Raw genomic sequence first — 19,287 nt, forward strand, 5'->3', positions numbered from 1 at the left:
TGAAGTGAAATTTTGCGCTTGCGAAAGGCTGACCTGCGCAGCATCACCAAATGGCGGCAGCAGAAGCGTGTTTTTTTCCACTCTGCACAGGAGCGAGCGCGCAGCCCTGCCTGCATAAATCCGCCTGCGCCGCCCTCCCAGTCAGCAGTTGTTGCATCGACCCCGTTGGGTACAACACGCAACGCAAACACCCCGTTTTTACAAAGCCTCCTTCTTGGCGTTTTTTTTTCTCCTTCTCCTCTTCCTCCTTAAACCTCAGACGGAAACATGGTAAGATACAATCGATATGTGATGTGAATATATCTCGAGTGGAATAATTTGTGATGGATAAACCGGCCGGCGTCTCGGCTGTCACACGACGCCGTGAAGGATTTCTTTTTCGTTTTCTTTCGACGCGCAAACGTTTGAACACACGGGGGGTGTTTTATTCCACGCGTTAGACCTTTACTATTAATTTAAGTCACGTTTAGGATGGATTTGGTTCTGTGGGTTTATGCAGCTGATGCACAGATTGGTGCGTAGTTGTGGCACAGTGTGATTGGCATTGTTTGGAGATGAGAACAATGCACTGACATTTAGACGCACAGTGAACGCGATAAATCCGCTCAAAACGCTGCTAGACAATCACGTTTACTCAATCATTTGTATTTTACTTTAACATATTTAAATGGTATCTGTTTATATACTAAAATCTGAATATTCACATGTTCTTTATTGAGACAGGGAGGGGCGGGTTGGGTGTACTGTAGATGGATGGAGACGCTGAGATTGCTTTCATTAAAAAAATGGAATCCAATTCATCATTTATGGAGATAATTGATGCGTTTTATTTTAAAACACTTCGCATATTTAATTAAATTAACTTTCTTATAGCAAACTGCTCCTGTCAGTTTAAATAAACCCTAAATATAAAAGGCAGATTTGTAGGGCAGGTCTGTTGTCTTTCCCCGCTTTTGCGTTCACGCGTCGCTGTGATTGTGCATCTCCAGTGGAATATTCCAGGCTCACTAAGTGACCGCGCCCGGTCATGCAAATACATTTGCATGTTGTCTTATGCCTTCAAAAGGGATGCAAGAGTTGGAGAAAAATACCAGAGCCTGATAAAAAGCCAATCGTTGCTGGCAGGCATTCATGTCCCCTGCCGATTGTGGTGCAGGGTGGTGCCTCCTTTTGATGCACTACCTCCTACTCGCAGACAGGGGGAGCAGTTAATTGTCTCCTGGAATCAGATGTATTTATTTTTGCAAAGCTGATAATGGTTTATATCTAAATGGACACGTTGTTTTCTTCACAGCGTGAGTGCATCTCCATCCACGTCGGTCAGGCTGGTGTCCAGATCGGAAACGCCTGCTGGGAGCTCTACTGCCTGGAGCATGGCATCCAGCCGGACGGACAGATGCCCAGCGACAAGACTCTAGGAGGAGGAGATGATTCCTTCAACACCTTCTTCAGTGAGACCGGAGCAGGAAAGCACGTCCCCAGAGCCGTTTTTGTAGATCTGGAGCCCACTGTCATCGGTAAGCACAATTACTGCCGGTGAAACAGATTTAAATAAGGTAAATACTGTGAAATAACTGTAAACTTAAGCTAATTTGTTGTTTATTTTCTACTCAGATGAGGTTCGCACTGGGACCTACCGGCAGCTGTTCCACCCTGAGCAGCTGATCACTGGGAAGGAAGATGCTGCCAATAACTACGCCCGTGGACACTACACCATCGGCAAAGAGATTATTGACCTGGTTCTGGACAGGATCCGTAAACTGGTGGGTAAACTTAATGTTGTTCATTTTGTAATATTCCTCTGAATCAAGTGGGTCACCTTGGTTTCCCTCTTTGTCCTCAGGCTGACCAGTGCACAGGCCTGCAGGGCTTCCTGGTGTTCCACAGCTTCGGTGGAGGAACTGGTTCTGGTTTCACCTCCCTGCTGATGGAGCGGCTCTCTGTGGACTACGGCAAGAAGTCTAAGCTGGAGTTCTCCATCTACCCAGCTCCCCAGGTCTCCACTGCTGTTGTGGAGCCCTACAACTCCATCCTGACCACCCACACCACCTTGGAGCACTCCGACTGTGCCTTCATGGTGGACAATGAGGCCATCTACGATATCTGCCGCAGAAACCTCGACATCGAGCGCCCCACCTACACCAACCTGAACAGGCTGATCAGCCAGATCGTGTCCTCCATCACTGCATCTCTCCGTTTCGATGGTGCCCTGAATGTTGATCTGACTGAGTTCCAGACCAACTTGGTGCCATACCCCCGTATCCACTTCCCTCTGGCCACCTACGCCCCTGTGATCTCTGCAGAGAAGGCGTACCACGAGCAGCTCTCTGTAGCTGAGATCACAAATGCTTGCTTTGAGCCGGCCAATCAGATGGTGAAATGTGACCCTCGCCACGGCAAGTACATGGCTTGCTGCCTTCTGTTCCGTGGCGACGTAGTGCCCAAAGATGTCAACGCTGCCATTGCCACCATCAAAACCAAGCGCACCATCCAGTTTGTGGACTGGTGTCCCACTGGTTTCAAGGTTGGCATCAACTACCAGCCACCCACTGTGGTTCCTGGTGGCGACCTGGCCAAGGTGCAGAGGGCGGTGTGCATGCTGAGCAACACCACCGCCATCGCGGAGGCCTGGGCTCGGCTGGATCACAAGTTCGACCTGATGTACGCCAAGCGTGCATTCGTGCACTGGTATGTGGGTGAGGGAATGGAGGAGGGCGAGTTCTCTGAGGCCAGGGAGGACATGGCAGCTCTGGAGAAGGATTACGAGGAGGTGGGGGTTGACTCCATTGAAGGTGAGGGAGAGGAAGAAGGAGAAGAATACTAAAAGAAACAGAGGAATTGAGCGGGAAATAATTGATTACAACTTGTTCTTAAACCCATTCAAATCAGAGATGTTTGTCGATCAAAGTGTCAATTTGGCTGTTTGAGTAAAACATCTGCAAATGTCAAGTTTGACTTTGTTCTGAATAAAATCTCTGTGATGTGACTTTGTGTGCCTTATGATTATTGTAATTATTTTCCTAAAGTTTAAACGTCATCAGTTTTTTTTAACAAACTGCAAAAGCTGGCAGATTTGAAATTGTTAAAATGATCCGACATTATGTGGCACATTTTCTAGCATATCATATCTTAGAGACATATAGGAGTGCTAAACTAAAACAAACATGCAAGCCCTTAAATATTTTAAACAACATTTATTTGAAAAACATCCAAATCCAGTTTGGTCCAAACCCAATGGTTTGAGTTCACATTTGCTTCAAGAAAGTAAAAAAAATCAGCATACCTAAAGCATGATTTAAAGACTCTTGCTTGATTTAACACTATTACATATTTTAGAGGGCTTTATTTAGAAAATAAAGTATAAAAAGCTCTCCAGAGGCTATCAGGCTCTCCCTGTCTGAAGCTGGGGGTTCACAGCGGCCCGTCCTGCAGCAGAGGGCTGCTGTCGACGGCTCCTCCTCTGTTCAGGGAACCCCAGAGCATCGAAGCTGTAGAGCTGAGCTGTGGGCCTTCAGATGCAGCTTTGTCTTCCTTTAAAGGACGGTAGGGTTTAAGACGCCTGTTCAAATCAGAAACACAGACGTGATGTTTAAACCCGTACACTGGAAAGTATTTAACAGAACCCCAGATAATTGAGAATGTGCATAGGTCAGTCAGTCCATTTCATAATATGTTTAAATATTGTTCTTTATTTTTTTATGACTACAGACTTCCCAATAAAACCAGAAAATTATTAAAATGTAAATATACTTAAAAAGCTACACAGGCTATTTGTATAAAAACAGACACAAAACCTTTCCATTAAGGCTTCATGCGTTTTCTAAAAAGCAAGATTTACAAAATTTGAATGAAAAGACTGCTTGATTCACTTCTTAGTGCATTGCTTTGCTTGGATTTTCCACAGTAAACAGTTCAGAACATTAAATCCATCACTGGCTTAACATTAACATAAACAAAATTAAGTCGCCCATCTTGGACGACTATGAGCATTATCATAGTTAAAAATTTAGGACTAACAGAGAGAACAAGTATCAAAAGCAGTTAGCAGTAGCACATTTCAGACATTGCTATGGAGACCTTCTTGCTGTTACTTCTGGGTAAGAAATGTTTTATAGGCTTAGGCAAAGGTAAACACAGTGGATATTAATGGTAAGGTAAGAACTTTACATTTGTTATATTTGGTAAGCTCTACCGGCTGCAAGTATTTCATTTGAAACCCTACACCTCATCCGTAACCTGCAGTGCTGTAAAGCCTAAATCAACACATGCATCGTCAAATTAAATCTGCACATGTTTTAATTGGTTCTTTTGTTAGTCTTGTGTGTCTTGTCCACTATGGTGTGTGCTGCTGCCTTTCATGGCCAGGTCAGCCTTGGGAAAAAAGGTCTTAATCTTAAAAAAAATCCTAAAATCTTTTATCTGATTAAATAAAGGTTGAATGATAAAAAAAAATAACTACCTATTTGGTCTACTCGGTAGGTTTTGTGCCAAATTAAACTCAAAGAAAATATGTGTTTTAGAAATAGATGTCCACCTTATTGGTAGGCTTGGACCCAGCTCTAGCCAAAGCACTGGTGCAACAAACGCTTATTCCTTCAGGAAATATGACAGAAACGGTGACAGACACTAATCTTGTATGAAATTATATGAGCAGACGCACACACAGAGTACTTTTTATTTATGTAAATACTCCTGATGAACGGAACACTATTATCATGCTGTAAAGGCCCCTGAATGGGTGAACACAATTGATCCTACTTAAGGTCTGTGGGAGGAATGAACGGGAGGCTCGCTCTGAGTCTCTCTCTCTCTCTCTCTCTCTCTCTCTGTCTCTCTGTGTCTCTGTCTCTGTCTCTGTCTCTCTCTCTCTCTGTCTCTCTCTCTCTCTCTCTCTCTCTCTCTCTCTCTCTCTCGTCCAGAAATTACATCAGCGTTGTGTGAGAGTCCAGTATTGGAGCTGTAAACATCCCGCTGCTTTTTAGTTTAAATATGGTAAAATATAATTATGGTTTCATGAGTATTTTTACTCCTACAGAAGTCTACAATAGAAACACCACATTATTCAGTGAAAGAACCTGGGGTGATCACAGCAAGGTCAAGCGATAGTATCAGTACTTTTTATTTATCTAAATACTCCTATAGCCAACTGCTTTACGAACCACCAGATTGTCCTCATCTCAATGATTTCTTTATAGTTTACTCAAGATTTGTGGTCATGACCAGTAAATGATTTAACCTTAATCTCAACTCTTTGGTTCTGATTACAACAGTTTCCAAGGGCTCAGAAATGTAGATCATAAAAAAGTGGAAAAAACTTGTGGCTGCCTTATGGTAAATGGCTTGTACTTGTATAGCGTTTTATCAAGCCTGACGACCCCAAAGCACTTTACACTACAGTCAGTCATTCACACCCTGACGGTGGTGAGCTATGATAGTAGCCACAGCTGCTGACAGAAGCGAGTCTGCCATACATCAGTGCCATCGGGCCCTCTGACCATTGCCAGCAGGTAATGAGGGTGAAGTGTGTCTCCAGATTGGTAGACAGGAAGTTAATTGACATATTATTACAACCAGTGCAACGTATTAGTTGTTAGCCACAGATTAGCTATAGGCCTATGCTAAGCAGTGGTGTGCACAGTCACGCTAATCCACAAGCAGACAATTGTGGAACAAAATTTCAGTTCACACTAAGCTTAGAAACTGTTTGCTGTAAGTACGATAACAACATTCAAGATATTCATCCGTTGCTTATATCTCTATCATGGCTCTAATTACTGAGTTCCTCAGAATATTATTTTATGTATTCAAATGAATCAAATGTACGCTAATAATGTTACAGTTTGATTTTCTAATAAAGAAGATCATGATTTCTATTATTATTAATTGCATTTTAAAGTCATTTTGTACTTCTTGACTTATAAAAGCCTATGTGATTCCGAAATCTTTATTTAAGTATCCTTCCTAACCACACAGAGGAGGCTTACTTTAAATAGGCTATGTCTAAAATGGTATGATATGATATAAGCCTTTTTTAAGGAAATAGAGTATCATTTAGGTGTTTCACAACTGGGTCAAGTGTCCTCTTTTTTGCAACTCAAAATATGGTCACCTCACTGTCTCCAACAAATTAACTGTTGTTGACAATACTTTAGGTGTTAGGCACACATTAGCAGTTAGCAACATATCTGTTGTTAGCAATACATTAGCTGTTCACAACACAGTAACTAGTGGCAAAATATTTCATGCTAGTTATGCATTACTTGTTTTCTACTCATTAGCTTTTAGCGACAGATTTGTTATTAGTTATAAATTTGTTTTAGCAAATTGTTAGCTATTAGCCTCGCCTTATTTGTGTTGCTTCAACGTAGTAAAAGTCATCTTGGACTAAGTAGAAAGGTTGAATCCCAACTTGAAGACTCCAATGTTTCTCAACAACCCCACAGTCCAAGTCCAATATGAATGCTGTTTGTTTAAAATGTTGCAATGGTTGTTAGAAAAAAAAATCATTTATTTTTATCTTTTGAAGATGTCTGCTTTATTTAATGAGTCAACCATCAAACATGTTATGTTCAAATGTGTGAAAATGGTGAAAAATACATTCTAGTGATCTTAATAGTTAGCTTGGTCACTGAGCACAATGAGTTGAAAATCCATTTTTTTTTTATTTGTAGATTAAACCAAGTTGTTAATTTAATAGGAGATTGTAAATTTTGATTTTCCAATCTAAATAAAAGTGTAATGATTCCTGAGTAGCTGCTGTGTGCAGTCCCAGGACATCACTTCCTGCTCCCTGTGCTGCTCTGGCAATCAGAGCTGAGTGGTTACACCTGCTGCAGCTCTAATTTCTGATCTGTCACACCTGGGAGGAGCACTATATATTCATGACACTCCCAGTTTGTAACCGCCAGATTCTTGAAAGCCATAGGGTGAGTAGACCTTCCAGCGTTCCTTGTATTGATCTCCTGTTATTGACCTGTCTCATTCCTGTTTTGCTCCTGCCTGCCTTTGCCACTGTCGGATACTCCTGTTGGCTTCTAATCTCTGGACAACTTCCCCGCTAACTCTTGTCCTGCCTAGCGACAGCAAGATTAGGATCAGTCACCAAGTGATCTGGATCCTCCAGATGGAGCCGTCAGGATCAATCCACAGGGCCAGTGCAACTTCCCAGCATCTGAGAAGGTTAGTGGTGTTTATTCAGTGAGAATTCACCCTGACTGAGTTATTCCTTATTCTCCTCTATGCTGAGACATGTGTTAAAGTTGTTTCCTGTCCCAGTGTCACCAGTTTACTTAAAATAAACTCTTTAAAACGTTTACTCCTTGTGTTGGTTGAATTATCGGGTCTCCAGATTGTGAGGGAGCATTACAAAAACGCAGTATAATGTAAAGCCACTAGGTGCCTATCTATAGGACGTCAGACCCATGGTGTACCCCTCCTGCAGGATAAGAAGAGGTGTGAAACCTGAACAGGTTTCCAGTTCGTAACAGACAACTATGCGCACATACACTCACACCTAAAGGCAAAATAGAGAGGCCAATAAGTATGGGTGTGTTTTTTGACAGTAGGAGAAAGCTGATGTATTCAATACAGAACAGCCTGGGTGGGATCCAAACCAAAGACCCAACTATGCATCCTGTTTTATTTGAGTGTCTGGATAAAAGGTAAAAACTTTTTTTAGTTTACATTTTTTTTATCCAACATAAATAGAAATTAAGAGGTAATAGTTATTTATTGCCCAGTGCTCCTATACAGGCATTGTTGTTGTCTTTGTCTTTTTTCTTATGTTTTAGAAATTCTTCTAATCACATCTGATAAAGGAGTAATTTCCATTGCAGAGATCTGCCAAAAAGGCGATGTTACCTGTGGGATGGATGTACCAGCAAACACATATGCTATTTATCTACTTCAGAACTACAATTGGCAGCAGTGTATAGTTTGTGAGACCTAAAACAGGAACTGGACCAACCGAGAGACTCAGCTTCCAACATTTGGGTACAGGAAAGCAGATGAGGGCAGATAAGTTGCAGCAAAAGGCCTTAAGGGCTTGTTGTAACAATGAAGGGACCTAATCAACTGTTGCTCTCAGTTCTGAGGAAGAAAGAGATATGGCTAATTTGAATATGTTCTTATCCATGCAAATTAAAGAAGCTGGGGATGTAAATCTTATCTCAAGCTCTGGGATACTTGTTAAAAGCCACTGCGGGAAGTTTTAGCAAGATAAGATTTTTACAATGACAGTTCCTACTTGTAGGAGTATCCAATGATTCCCACGGCAAGAATGAGTACGAGGATGCCCAACAGCATGACGATGGTGCCGGAGGAAGACAGACCTGAACCTGCAGACAAGGTTAGCAGAGTCAAGAAGTCTGACTGAGCTTCTTATGAGCTGGCACATTGCTAGTTTGTTACATACCCATGTCCACTGTGAATTTGGCACTGGTGGCAGCTAAGCTGACATCGTTTGCCATGGAGACATTGATGCAGTAGACCCCAGAGGAGTTAAAGAAGTGACGCAACACCAACTGGCACTCCTTGGAGGGCTCCACCATGTTGCACGCCATGTGAATCGGCTTCAGGCATTTGGAATCCAGAATAACACTGCAAACCTCTTTGGGAAGGCTGAGGGAGGAAGTGAACCCAGGGAATGTAAACCTTCTTGAAGTTCCACACAAGCTTGGTTTATTCCTGGCCTGATTTAAAGCACACGAGTACACACCTTCCTTGGCAGGTCACAGTAATGTCTAAAATGTTTCTGTCTTTTCGAGGCGTCGCCATGAGGACGTTTTCCATTTGCACAATCTCTACTTTTTCAATGCCCTCTGTAAAAAAAAAGATATTAGCATCATTTATGGACATTTCAATCTATAAATGTGTTTCTAATTATTATTTCAGTGGATGTTTGAAAATAACTCACCAAAAACTTCGATGCCAGTGCAGAAAGATCCATATCTATATATCACACAGTCATCATCGGATGGTTTATCTCCTGCGTCTCTCTTTGCAACAACAACGGCTGCAGCTCGCCCTGATAGCCTCGCTGTTCCCTTTGCCTCTGGTCACACCAACAGAATATGTACACTATTAGCATTTTTGTTAGTTTATGGCTGACTCAAAGAGAATGAACGCGTTTGTTCAACATCAAAATACCAAAAATTCTGAATCAGCTCTATTGGCCCAGATTGTGTGCACAAACAGTGAATCTGACCTTTGCTTGCACATGCTCACATCATACATACATTAGGCATAAAAGTGCAAACATTAGAGCAAATAAAGGGGAGTTTTCCTCTCCACTGTCGCCTCATGCATGCTCAGTATGAGGGATTGCTGCAAAGCCATCAACAATGCAGACGACTGTCCACTGTGGCTCTACGCTCTTTCAGGAGGAGTGAATGCTGCTTGGAGAGACTTGATGCAACCTGCTGGGTTTTCCTTAGAGAGGAAACTTTCTGACCAACCTGGAGGATCTGATGGAGTCTGACTATGGAAAGAGCCTTGAGATGACGTGTTGTGAATTGGTGCTATAGAAATAAAATTGAATTGTATTAACAGTCAATCCTCTGCAGTGATTCCTAAAGTAAAGCTCTTTGAAAGATGGATGCATCTAAACATTTTTGTAATTTCGCTCTCATTTTTCCACACCTGTAAAGCAAAGAACATGTTTTCTTTTTCCACTCTGACTTGTTTTAGAGGACTTGCATCCTTTGTACATTTCAGGGATAAAGTTTGGTTCATGAAACCAGTTCAGGACTGAGGTTGGTGCTTTGCTTTAAACAGACACATTCCTGTTACCTCTGGTCAAACCGGGGCTTTTTCTTTCCGTTTTTAACCATAACCAGATAGTAGTGACTTACTTGCAGCCAGCAGCTTGTTCATAGGAGCCTTTGCCACTGGGGCCACTTCCTGGACGGGCTGAACAACGGAGGCGGTGGAGGCTTCGCCCTCAGCGTTGTCCTCCTCAGTGTCTGAGGGAATCATGTTGATGTTCCAATCAGCTGGCTTGGTGGAGAGCAGGAGAGGAACTGCAGACGCCGATGCCGGAGCTTTCTCTTAAATACACAGAAAACTGTTGCGTTAGTTCGGATTGTCTGGACATCTTTTTGTTTTCTGAAAATTACGTGTAATGATCAAATCATAGATATGTTGGAATTAAAACATTCTGTTTTAATTCCAGGTAACTTCAGGGAAATTAGACTGGTTCATGTCAATTCATTCCTTCATACACTGTGCTGTTCAGTATAGTAAGAAATACATTTTAACACATTGAGATTGTTTTAAAATCCTACATCATATTTTTTATTGCATTATTGCATCGATTGTTCACTTCACCTCGATGCTCTAATCTGAACTAGACATGCTGATGGACTGTAAAGATAAAAACAAGACTTAGACTTAGACGGCTTTATTTGTCATGTTGTATGCATAAAGTGCGCACAGAACGAAATTTCATTTGCATACAGCTTGAAAAATCACAGCTTGAAAAACCAAACAGCAAAACCAAAGGATGCTTCAACTCCCAGGATATCTAAAACTTCAGTCAATATTTGATTCAAAAGAGTTTTTTTTTGTTGTTTTTTTTTGCAATTTTGAAAAAAAATGTTATAAAACATTTAATTTCATTCTTGTTGTGTCTCTGCTCTGTCTTCTGTAACCCCAGTCGGATGAGGCAGATGACCGTTCATACTGAGCCCGGTTCTGCCGGAGGTTTTCCTTCCCGTTAATGGGGAGTTTTTCTTCCCACTGTCGCTTCATGCTTGCTCAGTATGAGGGATTGCAGCAAAACCATGTACAATGCAGACGACTCTCCATGTGGCTCTACGGTTCCCCAGGAGTAAATGCTGCTTGTCGGGACTTTGATGCAATCAACTGGTTCCCTTATATAGGAAATTTCTGACCAATCTGTATAATCTGACCCAATCTGTATAATATGATTGAACTTGACTTTGTAAAGTGCCTTGAGATGACATGTTTCATGATTTGGCGCTATATAAATAAATTGAATTGAATTGAATTTAATATATACAATGGCCTTACTTTATCTAAAGTTCTATCTTTCTTTTTTTGCTTAAAAAACTAAGATCATTGAACAATAATTTGTGTTTAATAGATAAATGTCTTAGCATACACAATTAGGACGATTTTAAGCTTTATTTTTAATATATTTTGAGAACCATTTCTCTCTCTTTACAGGAATAAAGTATTTTAAGTCAGAGCCAGTTTACTCAGCAAAGGACCCCGACTGGGAAGTTGCTGTTTCTAATATCTTCCTATATTGTCCCCCATCCATCAACTCAGACTGCTGCAGCTGGCTGTTTGTTGGACAGACCCAGAGCAGCCACCATGAAGCGTCGGCAGGCCACCAGGCTCACCTGTGGTGTCCCCATCCACAGGCGGTCCAGGGGTGGAGGTCGGGGTGTCGGACGGCGGGTCGCAGGCTTTATCCGGGATGACTGCCTGGATGACTACCTGAGGTCTGAAGGAGCCGGAGCTGACATACGTGTGAGTGACAGTCAGCTCTCTGGATATGAGGGCTCCGCTTTCATCCCCAAAGTCCCAGTTGAAGGTGATGTCTGCGCTGCCCAGGTACTCGCTGGGGTCGTGGAGGGCGACGGTGAAGGCGATCGCTCTGTTCTGCACGAAGCGCATGTCCCCCGCCACGATGTCGTTGACTTGGTCCAGAGAGACAGCGAAGGGGATCTGATCTGAGGAGATGACAGGCTGTTTACTTACACTCATCACAAACTTTCATTGGGTTCATTCAGCCACTCCTGCCAGGTAGAGGTCCACATTTAATGATGTTTTAAAAGCGTGTCCTATTTTGATATTTCCTTAAAAAACTAACATACTGACTCCCATATTCTATGCGTACACCTCCAGCAACAAATGTTGTGAAGTAAACAAACACTTTATAAAGTCACTGATAAGTTTCTGATTGAATATTTGAAGTAGTTTATATTCTGCTTGCCAGAGTTTATTTAAATTGGTTGTTTTAGGAAATTCCAGCCTTAACGCATTGTGGAGGAATTGCTGTTTGACACGGCTGAGGCTCTGCGAATGCCATTCCTGGTGCTCAGTTGACCTGATTTATCCGACGTTGATGTGTGTTTGGGATAACTGTCTCGTTATAACTCTATCTATCTATCTATCTATCTATCTATCTATCTATCTATCTATCTATCTATCTATCTATCTATCTATCTATCTATCTATCTATCTATCTATCTATCTATCTATCTATCTATCTATCTATCTATCTATCTATCTATCTATCTATCTATCTCTGAACTTGCCAGTGATGGAAAACTGCGTGGAGGCGTATCCCAAAGGAATGAACTTTTCTTTGCTGCGGTAGTGATAGATAACGATGTCCATGGTGTAGGAGCCCAGCGGGATGTCGTCCGTATTGATGGTCAGAGAAGAGGAGGGTCCATCTGCTACCTGCCAGTACTGACCTGCCAGGGGAGCGGACAAAAGAAGGAACATGGAGAGTTAAGTTCATTTGGGTTATTTTTGTTGGGATGGGAGAGGTATGACGATCGATAAAAGCTGATTTTTTTTCTCAACACTGGGTCGTCCATAACGTCCAGGGAGCTCCACTCACCCCAGGCCTTCCACACAAACACGTAGGCCGGCTTCTTGTCGCCCCTCACTGGTGTCCCGTCGGGAAAAACAGCTTCCCAGTCGGGATCCTTTGCTGAGTAAACTGGCTCTGACTTAAAATACTTTGTTCCTGTAAAGAGAGAGAAATGGTTCTCTAAATATGTTAAAAATAAAGCTTAAAATCGACCTAATTTTGTATGCTAAGATATTTATCTATTAAACACAAATTGTTGTTCAATGATCTTAGTTTTTTAAGCAAAAAAAGAAAGATAGAACTTTAGAAAATATGTATGTGTGATTTGTAACATAGTGTACACGTTTATAATTACAAATTGGCATTGTTGGAAGCAGGAGCATCAAGATGAGTGTGTGAAGATCCAGGCTCTGTAACCTTAACCCTTCAGAGGCCAGCTGAGTAAAACTCATTTAGAGTCACAAAGCTTACATCACCTTTTTTTTTTTTAAATCACCTACATACTTTTTTAAATAAATATCAACTTTAGGAAATTGGTTGTTATTTTTAAGTTGTTTTTTAAAATAAAGAAAAGTATAAACTAAAAAGAAGATGGACACAATTTCTTCAATAGGATGTTGATTTTATGTTAAAAATTAAGAAAGTACATGGTTTCCAATCTAATGACAAGAAAAATGGCTGTAAAAATATAAATATTCCTGCTACTTCTAGCATCTCTCTGTGTTCAGTGCAATAATTCTATGAAAATGACAGCTTGCATTTATAACTATATTTATAATTGAAAACATTAGTTTGGTTCTTTATCATTTTTAGTCAAAGATATGAAGAGCCACTACTGACTTCCTGTATCGCATAACTTGACACTTACGCCCTCTGGTGGTCGTTGTAGACACAACACTTTGCAAACAATTCACTGGTCCTGCTGTGGAGCTCAGGACAATTTCTGGACCATTTCTCTTCAGTGTCTTCTGGTTTTTACCTGCAGTTGTCAGTTTACTGAGTGATTTATAAGTTGATTCTCCTCTTATGGTGATAATTATTATTTTACTTGCAGACATAACTCTGTTAGGGAGAAGTACGTAGTAGTCTCCGGGGTCTGAATTAATCTGGGATCTCGACTTTATTAAACCATCTAGCAAATTACATTGCAACTCCCTTTAAACGTTTTCAAAAATATTTATCCACCACAGAATGTATTTGCTATAATTGTATTAATAAATAGAGCATTACTGAAAAATGGGGGAATAAATGGATAAAAAATAGACCTCTGAAGTGTGGAATTATCCACATTAGTATTCAACCAACCCCCATTATTCCATCTACCGCTGAGGCTGTGAGGTCAGTCGCTCTCTTGTGTCCAAGCTTTTGCATACTGCTCCTATCATTCTTTTCAATTAAATTGTGAACAATAACAATAAAAAGAATCAAGAATCTTTATTGTCATTATGCGTTACCATAATTACATTTTTGATAAGACAGACAGCAGCTCAGAATGCACACAAATTACACATTAAGCAGCAGATACAACAAGGCAATCTTTTCTTTTTTTTAAAAAAAAGAAAAACAATCAGTTGATTGCATTGGCCAAGAATACTCGCTGAGAGGCTTAAACCATGTAAATAGTCCTCAGCATCTAATAACACTAATTTTCAATCCAATCAGCAGTCTGCAAAACAGTGCAATAAATTTAGATTACAAGTTACAGAACTGTGCATTGGAGGTCCAAACAGAGAACCTGAGAAACAGAAGTATGTGAATAGACATTAGGACATTAGAGACGGTGTAAATAATGCTTATCGGATCAGGAAGCTTCGTCACCAGTCGTCTAACAGACTATAGGCCGGTGGTCTTTTCATCAGCAGGGGGGCGATAGCCCTCACAGCTTTTGGAACGAAGCTGTTTTTAATTCTAGTAGTTTATCAGTTTATGATTTAATGTCCCTGATTTGTTTCCTTGATGGAAATGAGACAAACAGAGCGTTGCCTGGGTGAGTAGGGTGTGTGGCAACATCTCTGGCTCTTTCCTGGACCCGTGAGGCATAGACCGTGTCTAGATCTTGTAGACGGCCTCCCACAATCCTTCGTGCTAACCTCCCCATGGTGCAGTTGGCAGAGCTGGTGCCTCACAGCAAGAAGGTCCTGAAATCCCAGCCTGGGGTCCTTCTGCACGGAGTTTGCATGTTCTCCGTGTGCATGCGCAGGTTCTCTCCAGATACTCCTGCATCCTCCCAAAGTCCAATTAACTCATGATGACTGTTGAGTTAATTGGTCTCTCTAAATTGCTGTTTTGTATGGTTGTGTGCGTGAATGGATGTTTGTCCTGATTGTGTCTTTGCTGCCTTGTGATGGACTGGTGGCCTGTCTGGGGTCCATCTGTGTGTGTGTGTGTGTGTGTGTGTGTGTGTGTGTGTGTGTGTGTGTGTGTGTGTGTGTGTGTGTGTGTGTGTGTGTCTTACCATTGACGACACAGTCTTCAGCCCAAACCACGTTTCCGCCAGGCAGCACCTGCTGGTTGTGGGGGAACTCCAGGTCGATGGTGAAGGTGACTTTGGCTCCAGTCAGAGTTGGAGAATCGTTCCCAACGTTGAAGATCACCCTTCCACCTTAACAAGGAGACGTATTTCTCTATCAGCCGGGCACACGTGTGGTTGAAGACCGTCTGAGACTGTGATTGTGACAACATGGCGGCACGCTTACCTCTCCAGGATTCTTGATATCTCGGGTCACCATCTTTCCAGATTGGGTACATTTTAGTGTTCCATGCTGGGTAGCGAGTGAAGCGGTTTTTAGCCTCTAAAACACGAAGAACCAATACGCTAATCAGTGAACTCAATGAAATGAGTCAGGAATGAATTGGGTCATTTTAGGAACAGTTACAAGTTGTGGTACCAATCACCCTCATGTGATGCTAATCTGAGTGTGTGGAGGATTATAATACAGATTAACAGTGTCTCAGGGCAGAATTAGGATCAGATATCTGGCCTGGAAACAGGACTCAGTCTAAATCAAGCTTTTCATTGTGATTATTAAAAGAATACTGGAGATCACATTAAGCAGAACAATAAACAGAAAGCTCTTTTTATTCAGCATGATTGGAAGCAGGGCTGCATGATATAGAAAAAAAAGCATATCGATAAAATAGAAATATTGATCGACGTCGATAATTATCAACAAATTCAAAACATGTATTTTAAGTGCAGCCCTGGAAATTTTATACTGTGGTTTAATGGTATATTCTTAGATAAAGACACAAAAACATAAATTCAAACTCAACCCTTTATTCAACCAACTTTTTACCAAAACTGTAAGTTTTTACAAAAAGAAAAAATAATGCGTGCTCTCTGAAATCTCTGAAGGGGGCGGAGCTTGGTTCCTGGGTCTGCGTTGTGATTGGTTGGGAGGATGTAATGACTGTAATATTAACCTACATGGCTAGAATGTAAAAGGAAGGACAACTTTTTTTCTATTAAACTTTTTATTGACCTCTTTTTTTCTATCATCGATATACGTCTATTGATTGATGTATATTGATATTGAATTATCGTCCAGCCCTAATTGGAAGCATTTAATTCAGGAACATTTCAAAAGGTCAAATGAAACCAGTAATCTTACAGTCTGCAGAACAACTTCTGTCTTTTGTTTGTCTCACACTTTGTTGTGGAGGAAGTTTGACCCAAAAACAATGTTGTGGGACAAAAAAAAAAAAGTTTGTTTTCTGTTTGATTCTATTAAAATTGTTTTCAGTATTAGCTTCTCCTAAAACTCCTACAGCATTTTATTCAGGCTCAGGTCTGTACTTTGACTGGACCATCCCTTTTTTTCAGCAGTTCTGCTGCAGATTAGCTGCTGTGTTTGGGATCATTGTCCTGCTGATGAACCAGTTTGGGTCGGGCTTCAGCTGTCAGGCAGACGGACTCACGTTTGAGTCCAGAATACGATGGTGCACCGAGGAGTTCGGCGTCTACTCCATGACTGCAACGTTCCCAGATCATGTGACCACAGAACGAGTTTTATGAGGAGTTTGCGCTGGTATGCTGGGAATCTGGGAATCTGGACACTTTTCCAGAAGTCCTGTGGATCATTCACATCCAACACTGCAGACCTGATCAACTGTAGAGGAAGAGGTTTTCTCCTGCAAGTCATTCCAAGCAGGGTATACTTCTCTAGTGTTTTCTGGATTCAGACATTTAACATGCTAGTTGAGGCCTGTTACATCTTAGATGGCACTCTCAGGGGTTTATTTATGATTGGGATGACTTTGTTGCAATGTGCATTCCTAGATAGATTCACTGCTGACCTCAATATGTTTTAAAATGTTTCATTTAAACAGTCCAGGACCGATTGATGGGCAGCAACAGTTGCTTCTCAACGCTAATTTCTGATTGCTATTTGCTGTGCGTCCTGGTGCTATGTTAAAAAAAATACTTTCCAAAGTCCTTCTTTCAGATAAAAAAAATAAAAAATTAAAGAAGCATAAATTGTTAGAAGGACTGCTAAATCCTAGACATGCTCATCTGGTTCCACATCTGTTACGTTATTTCCACTCATCATAATTTGTGTTGTTCTCGGGAATTTCTCTTGGCAGTTTGACAAATCCAATAGCTAAAGCAAGACAAATGCATAGTCATCAGATCTGTATGAAAATCATACCTGGACACACGGTTGTTTTTTGACCTTCATACCAAATACTTAAACTTGCATATTTTAACTGTTTAATCCTTAGCCAAAAACTTAAATGAATGATTCTCTTCATTTATTTCACAGTTTTATGCTCATTCAACAACATAAAGCAGTAAAACCTTTGTGTTAGATTCACTTTAGGCTAGATTCACTGGCTGGTAAATTAGATTTGCTGTTAAAGGGATATTTCATACACTTACTGAACAAAGTATTTTTATGAAGCAGTGCTGTCTAACTGCTAAATTCACCTGGAGGACTCCTTGTGCAGGAAGAACATCAGGAATCAGATTTATGCAACTCATCCATCAAATTCAGTTCTTTTCTGATGGACAAGCTTTGTTTAAGCATCCATTTATTTAACATTTTTTTGGTTAATTGCTAAAAAAAATAAATAAATAAAAAGTGTTAATTTTCGGTACTCACTTGCCAATGTTTGTGAAGCTGCAGTCAGGAGCACCAGCAGCAGAGTGGACGTCCACATCATCTCGTCGCTGCGAGACCTCTCCTCACAAAGCAGGAGGCAGCACAGAAGGTCCTTTATAAACTCAGAGGTTTTATCTGCAGACGCACCGGCCTCCGCCTGCTGCACCACGTCTCTGCTGCACCACGTCTCTGCTGCACGCAGCTCCGCTGGATTACAGTCCCAGCAGACAAAGCGTCACATAATCACACAGGAATGTTCGGGTTTCACTTGAACCTCGCAGAAAAGCTGGGTGAGGAGTTGTGCATAAAGTGGGCAGAAGGACGGGTGAATGCCACAAATGCCATTTTAATGCATACAATTTCCAGTTTATGCATTAACTGGAAATTAAATGCTAAATTAAAGTGGTCTCGGCTGCCCTGGTTCACTTTTTTGGGCACAGGGCAACATACATTGTCGCAAACTCACAGCTATGGCCAATTTGGAGAGACCTATTAGCAGTTTTACTGTCATGTTTTTGGTCTATAGGAGAAAACCAGAGTACCTGGAGAGAACCCACCTCATGCACAGGGAGAACAAGCAAACTCCATGCAGAAAGATCTCAGGCCAGGACCTTCTAGCTGCAAAGCAACTGTGCTACCAACTGTGCTGCTGTGCAGCTGCCATGTTAGTCTGAACCCAGTAAATAAAATAAAATGCATTGAGTCGCTCTCAGAAGTCAGCCAACTATTAAATGCAGTCCACCTGTGTGTAATTTACTCTCCCAATTAATCTACCATAAGATATTTGTTAGAACAATAAGGGACTTGTTGATGATCAAAGAACACAGCAGACTGGACAGGATGGGTAAGGAGGGCCTAAGATGATCTCCATGGAAGGGTGGCGAGAATAAAGCATTACTGAATGAAAGCCACAACAGGTTCTGTTTGCAGTTTAGGCAAAAGAAAGTGAAATGAGACATGCAAAGCTCTATGTCTGGCAGAAAACGAGCATTGCAGATCACTCATTCACACTATGAAACATGGTGGTGGCAGTATCATGCTGTGGGGATGCGTTTCTTCACCAGGTCAGAGAACTGGAATTAAATACGAGGCAATCCTGACAGGAAGCTTAACGAAGGTTCACCTTCCAGCAGAACCAGCCGGTTCAGATCCAAGCGTATCCGTGTGTTAGAACGGCCTAGTCAAAGTCCAGACTTGAATCAAATTGAGTATCTTTAGCAAGACGTAAAAACTGATGTTTAGTGTTGGTTTGAAGCGTCGTACAAAGAATTAATGCCAAAAATGTGGAAAGCTGGTAGAGGCATGATGCTTGCTGTCTTAATGCATATTTTTTAAATCGCCGTTTTACATCTCTATGACGCGTTAGGCTGGTCTAGCTCATAAACTCCATGTAAAAACATTGAGATCAGTTAGTTATAATGCATCAAAATGTGAAAAAACTCCAGGTGAAAGAATGATTTTACAAGGCACATCTGTGGCATCATTTGGATGACTTCTTTTATCAATAAATATTACAATGTTTGGTGGTACTGTAACTAGATCATTTGTGTACAGATGACTATTAATATAAATGTCTGTTTAAGTCAGATTTTTGCTTGCACACATTCAAAATGG

The 19,287-nt window shown here is 41.3% G+C and overlaps 2 protein-coding genes and 1 long non-coding RNA gene across 4 annotated transcripts in view; 1 reads left to right on the forward strand and 2 right to left on the reverse strand.

Moving 5' to 3' along the window:
* The window catches only part of LOC105930715 (tubulin alpha-1B chain), a 31,310-nt gene extending 28,324 nt beyond the window's left edge, over positions 1-2,986 (forward strand). Inside the window, exons 1-4 of one of the 2 annotated variants that reach the window (XM_021319881.2) lie at positions 123-270; positions 1,295-1,517; positions 1,615-1,763; positions 1,844-2,986. In XM_021319881.2, coding sequence (XP_021175556.2) covers positions 268-270; positions 1,295-1,517; positions 1,615-1,763; positions 1,844-2,824 — 1,356 coding nt within the window. In that variant the 5' untranslated portion in view covers positions 123-267 and the 3' untranslated portion in view covers positions 2,825-2,986. Of the gene's footprint in view, positions 1-122; positions 271-1,294; positions 1,518-1,614; positions 1,764-1,843 lie in introns of those variants that run through there. The other variant, XM_036142602.1, reaches the window with a different exon arrangement.
* Positions 2,987-3,174: 188 nt separating this feature from the next.
* Positions 3,175-17,806, reverse strand: pmelb (premelanosome protein b). Its single transcript, XM_021319857.2, has 12 exons — positions 17,674-17,806; positions 15,268-15,363; positions 15,027-15,173; positions 12,599-12,727; positions 12,288-12,449; positions 11,367-11,699; positions 9,852-10,046; positions 8,915-9,052; positions 8,717-8,819; positions 8,414-8,619; positions 8,246-8,336; positions 3,175-3,559 (listed from the first exon to the last, which is right to left on the reverse strand). The coding sequence occupies exons 1-12, from the start codon at positions 17,732-17,734 to the stop codon at positions 3,412-3,414; spliced, it is 1,809 nt and encodes a 602-aa protein (XP_021175532.2). The 5' UTR covers positions 17,735-17,806; the 3' UTR covers positions 3,175-3,411.
* Positions 6,506-7,221, reverse strand: LOC118564453. The gene is made up of 2 exons (XR_004931860.1): positions 6,860-7,221; positions 6,506-6,827 (listed from the first exon to the last, which is right to left on the reverse strand). It is a non-coding gene; the product is annotated as an uncharacterized LOC118564453 (long non-coding RNA).
* Positions 17,807-19,287: the final 1,481 nt, after the last annotated feature.

The sequence above is a fragment of the Fundulus heteroclitus genome, chromosome 1 (assembly GCF_011125445.2).
Source record: "Fundulus heteroclitus isolate FHET01 chromosome 1, MU-UCD_Fhet_4.1, whole genome shotgun sequence".
NCBI classification, from domain to species: Eukaryota; Metazoa; Chordata; class Actinopteri; order Cyprinodontiformes; family Fundulidae; genus Fundulus; species Fundulus heteroclitus.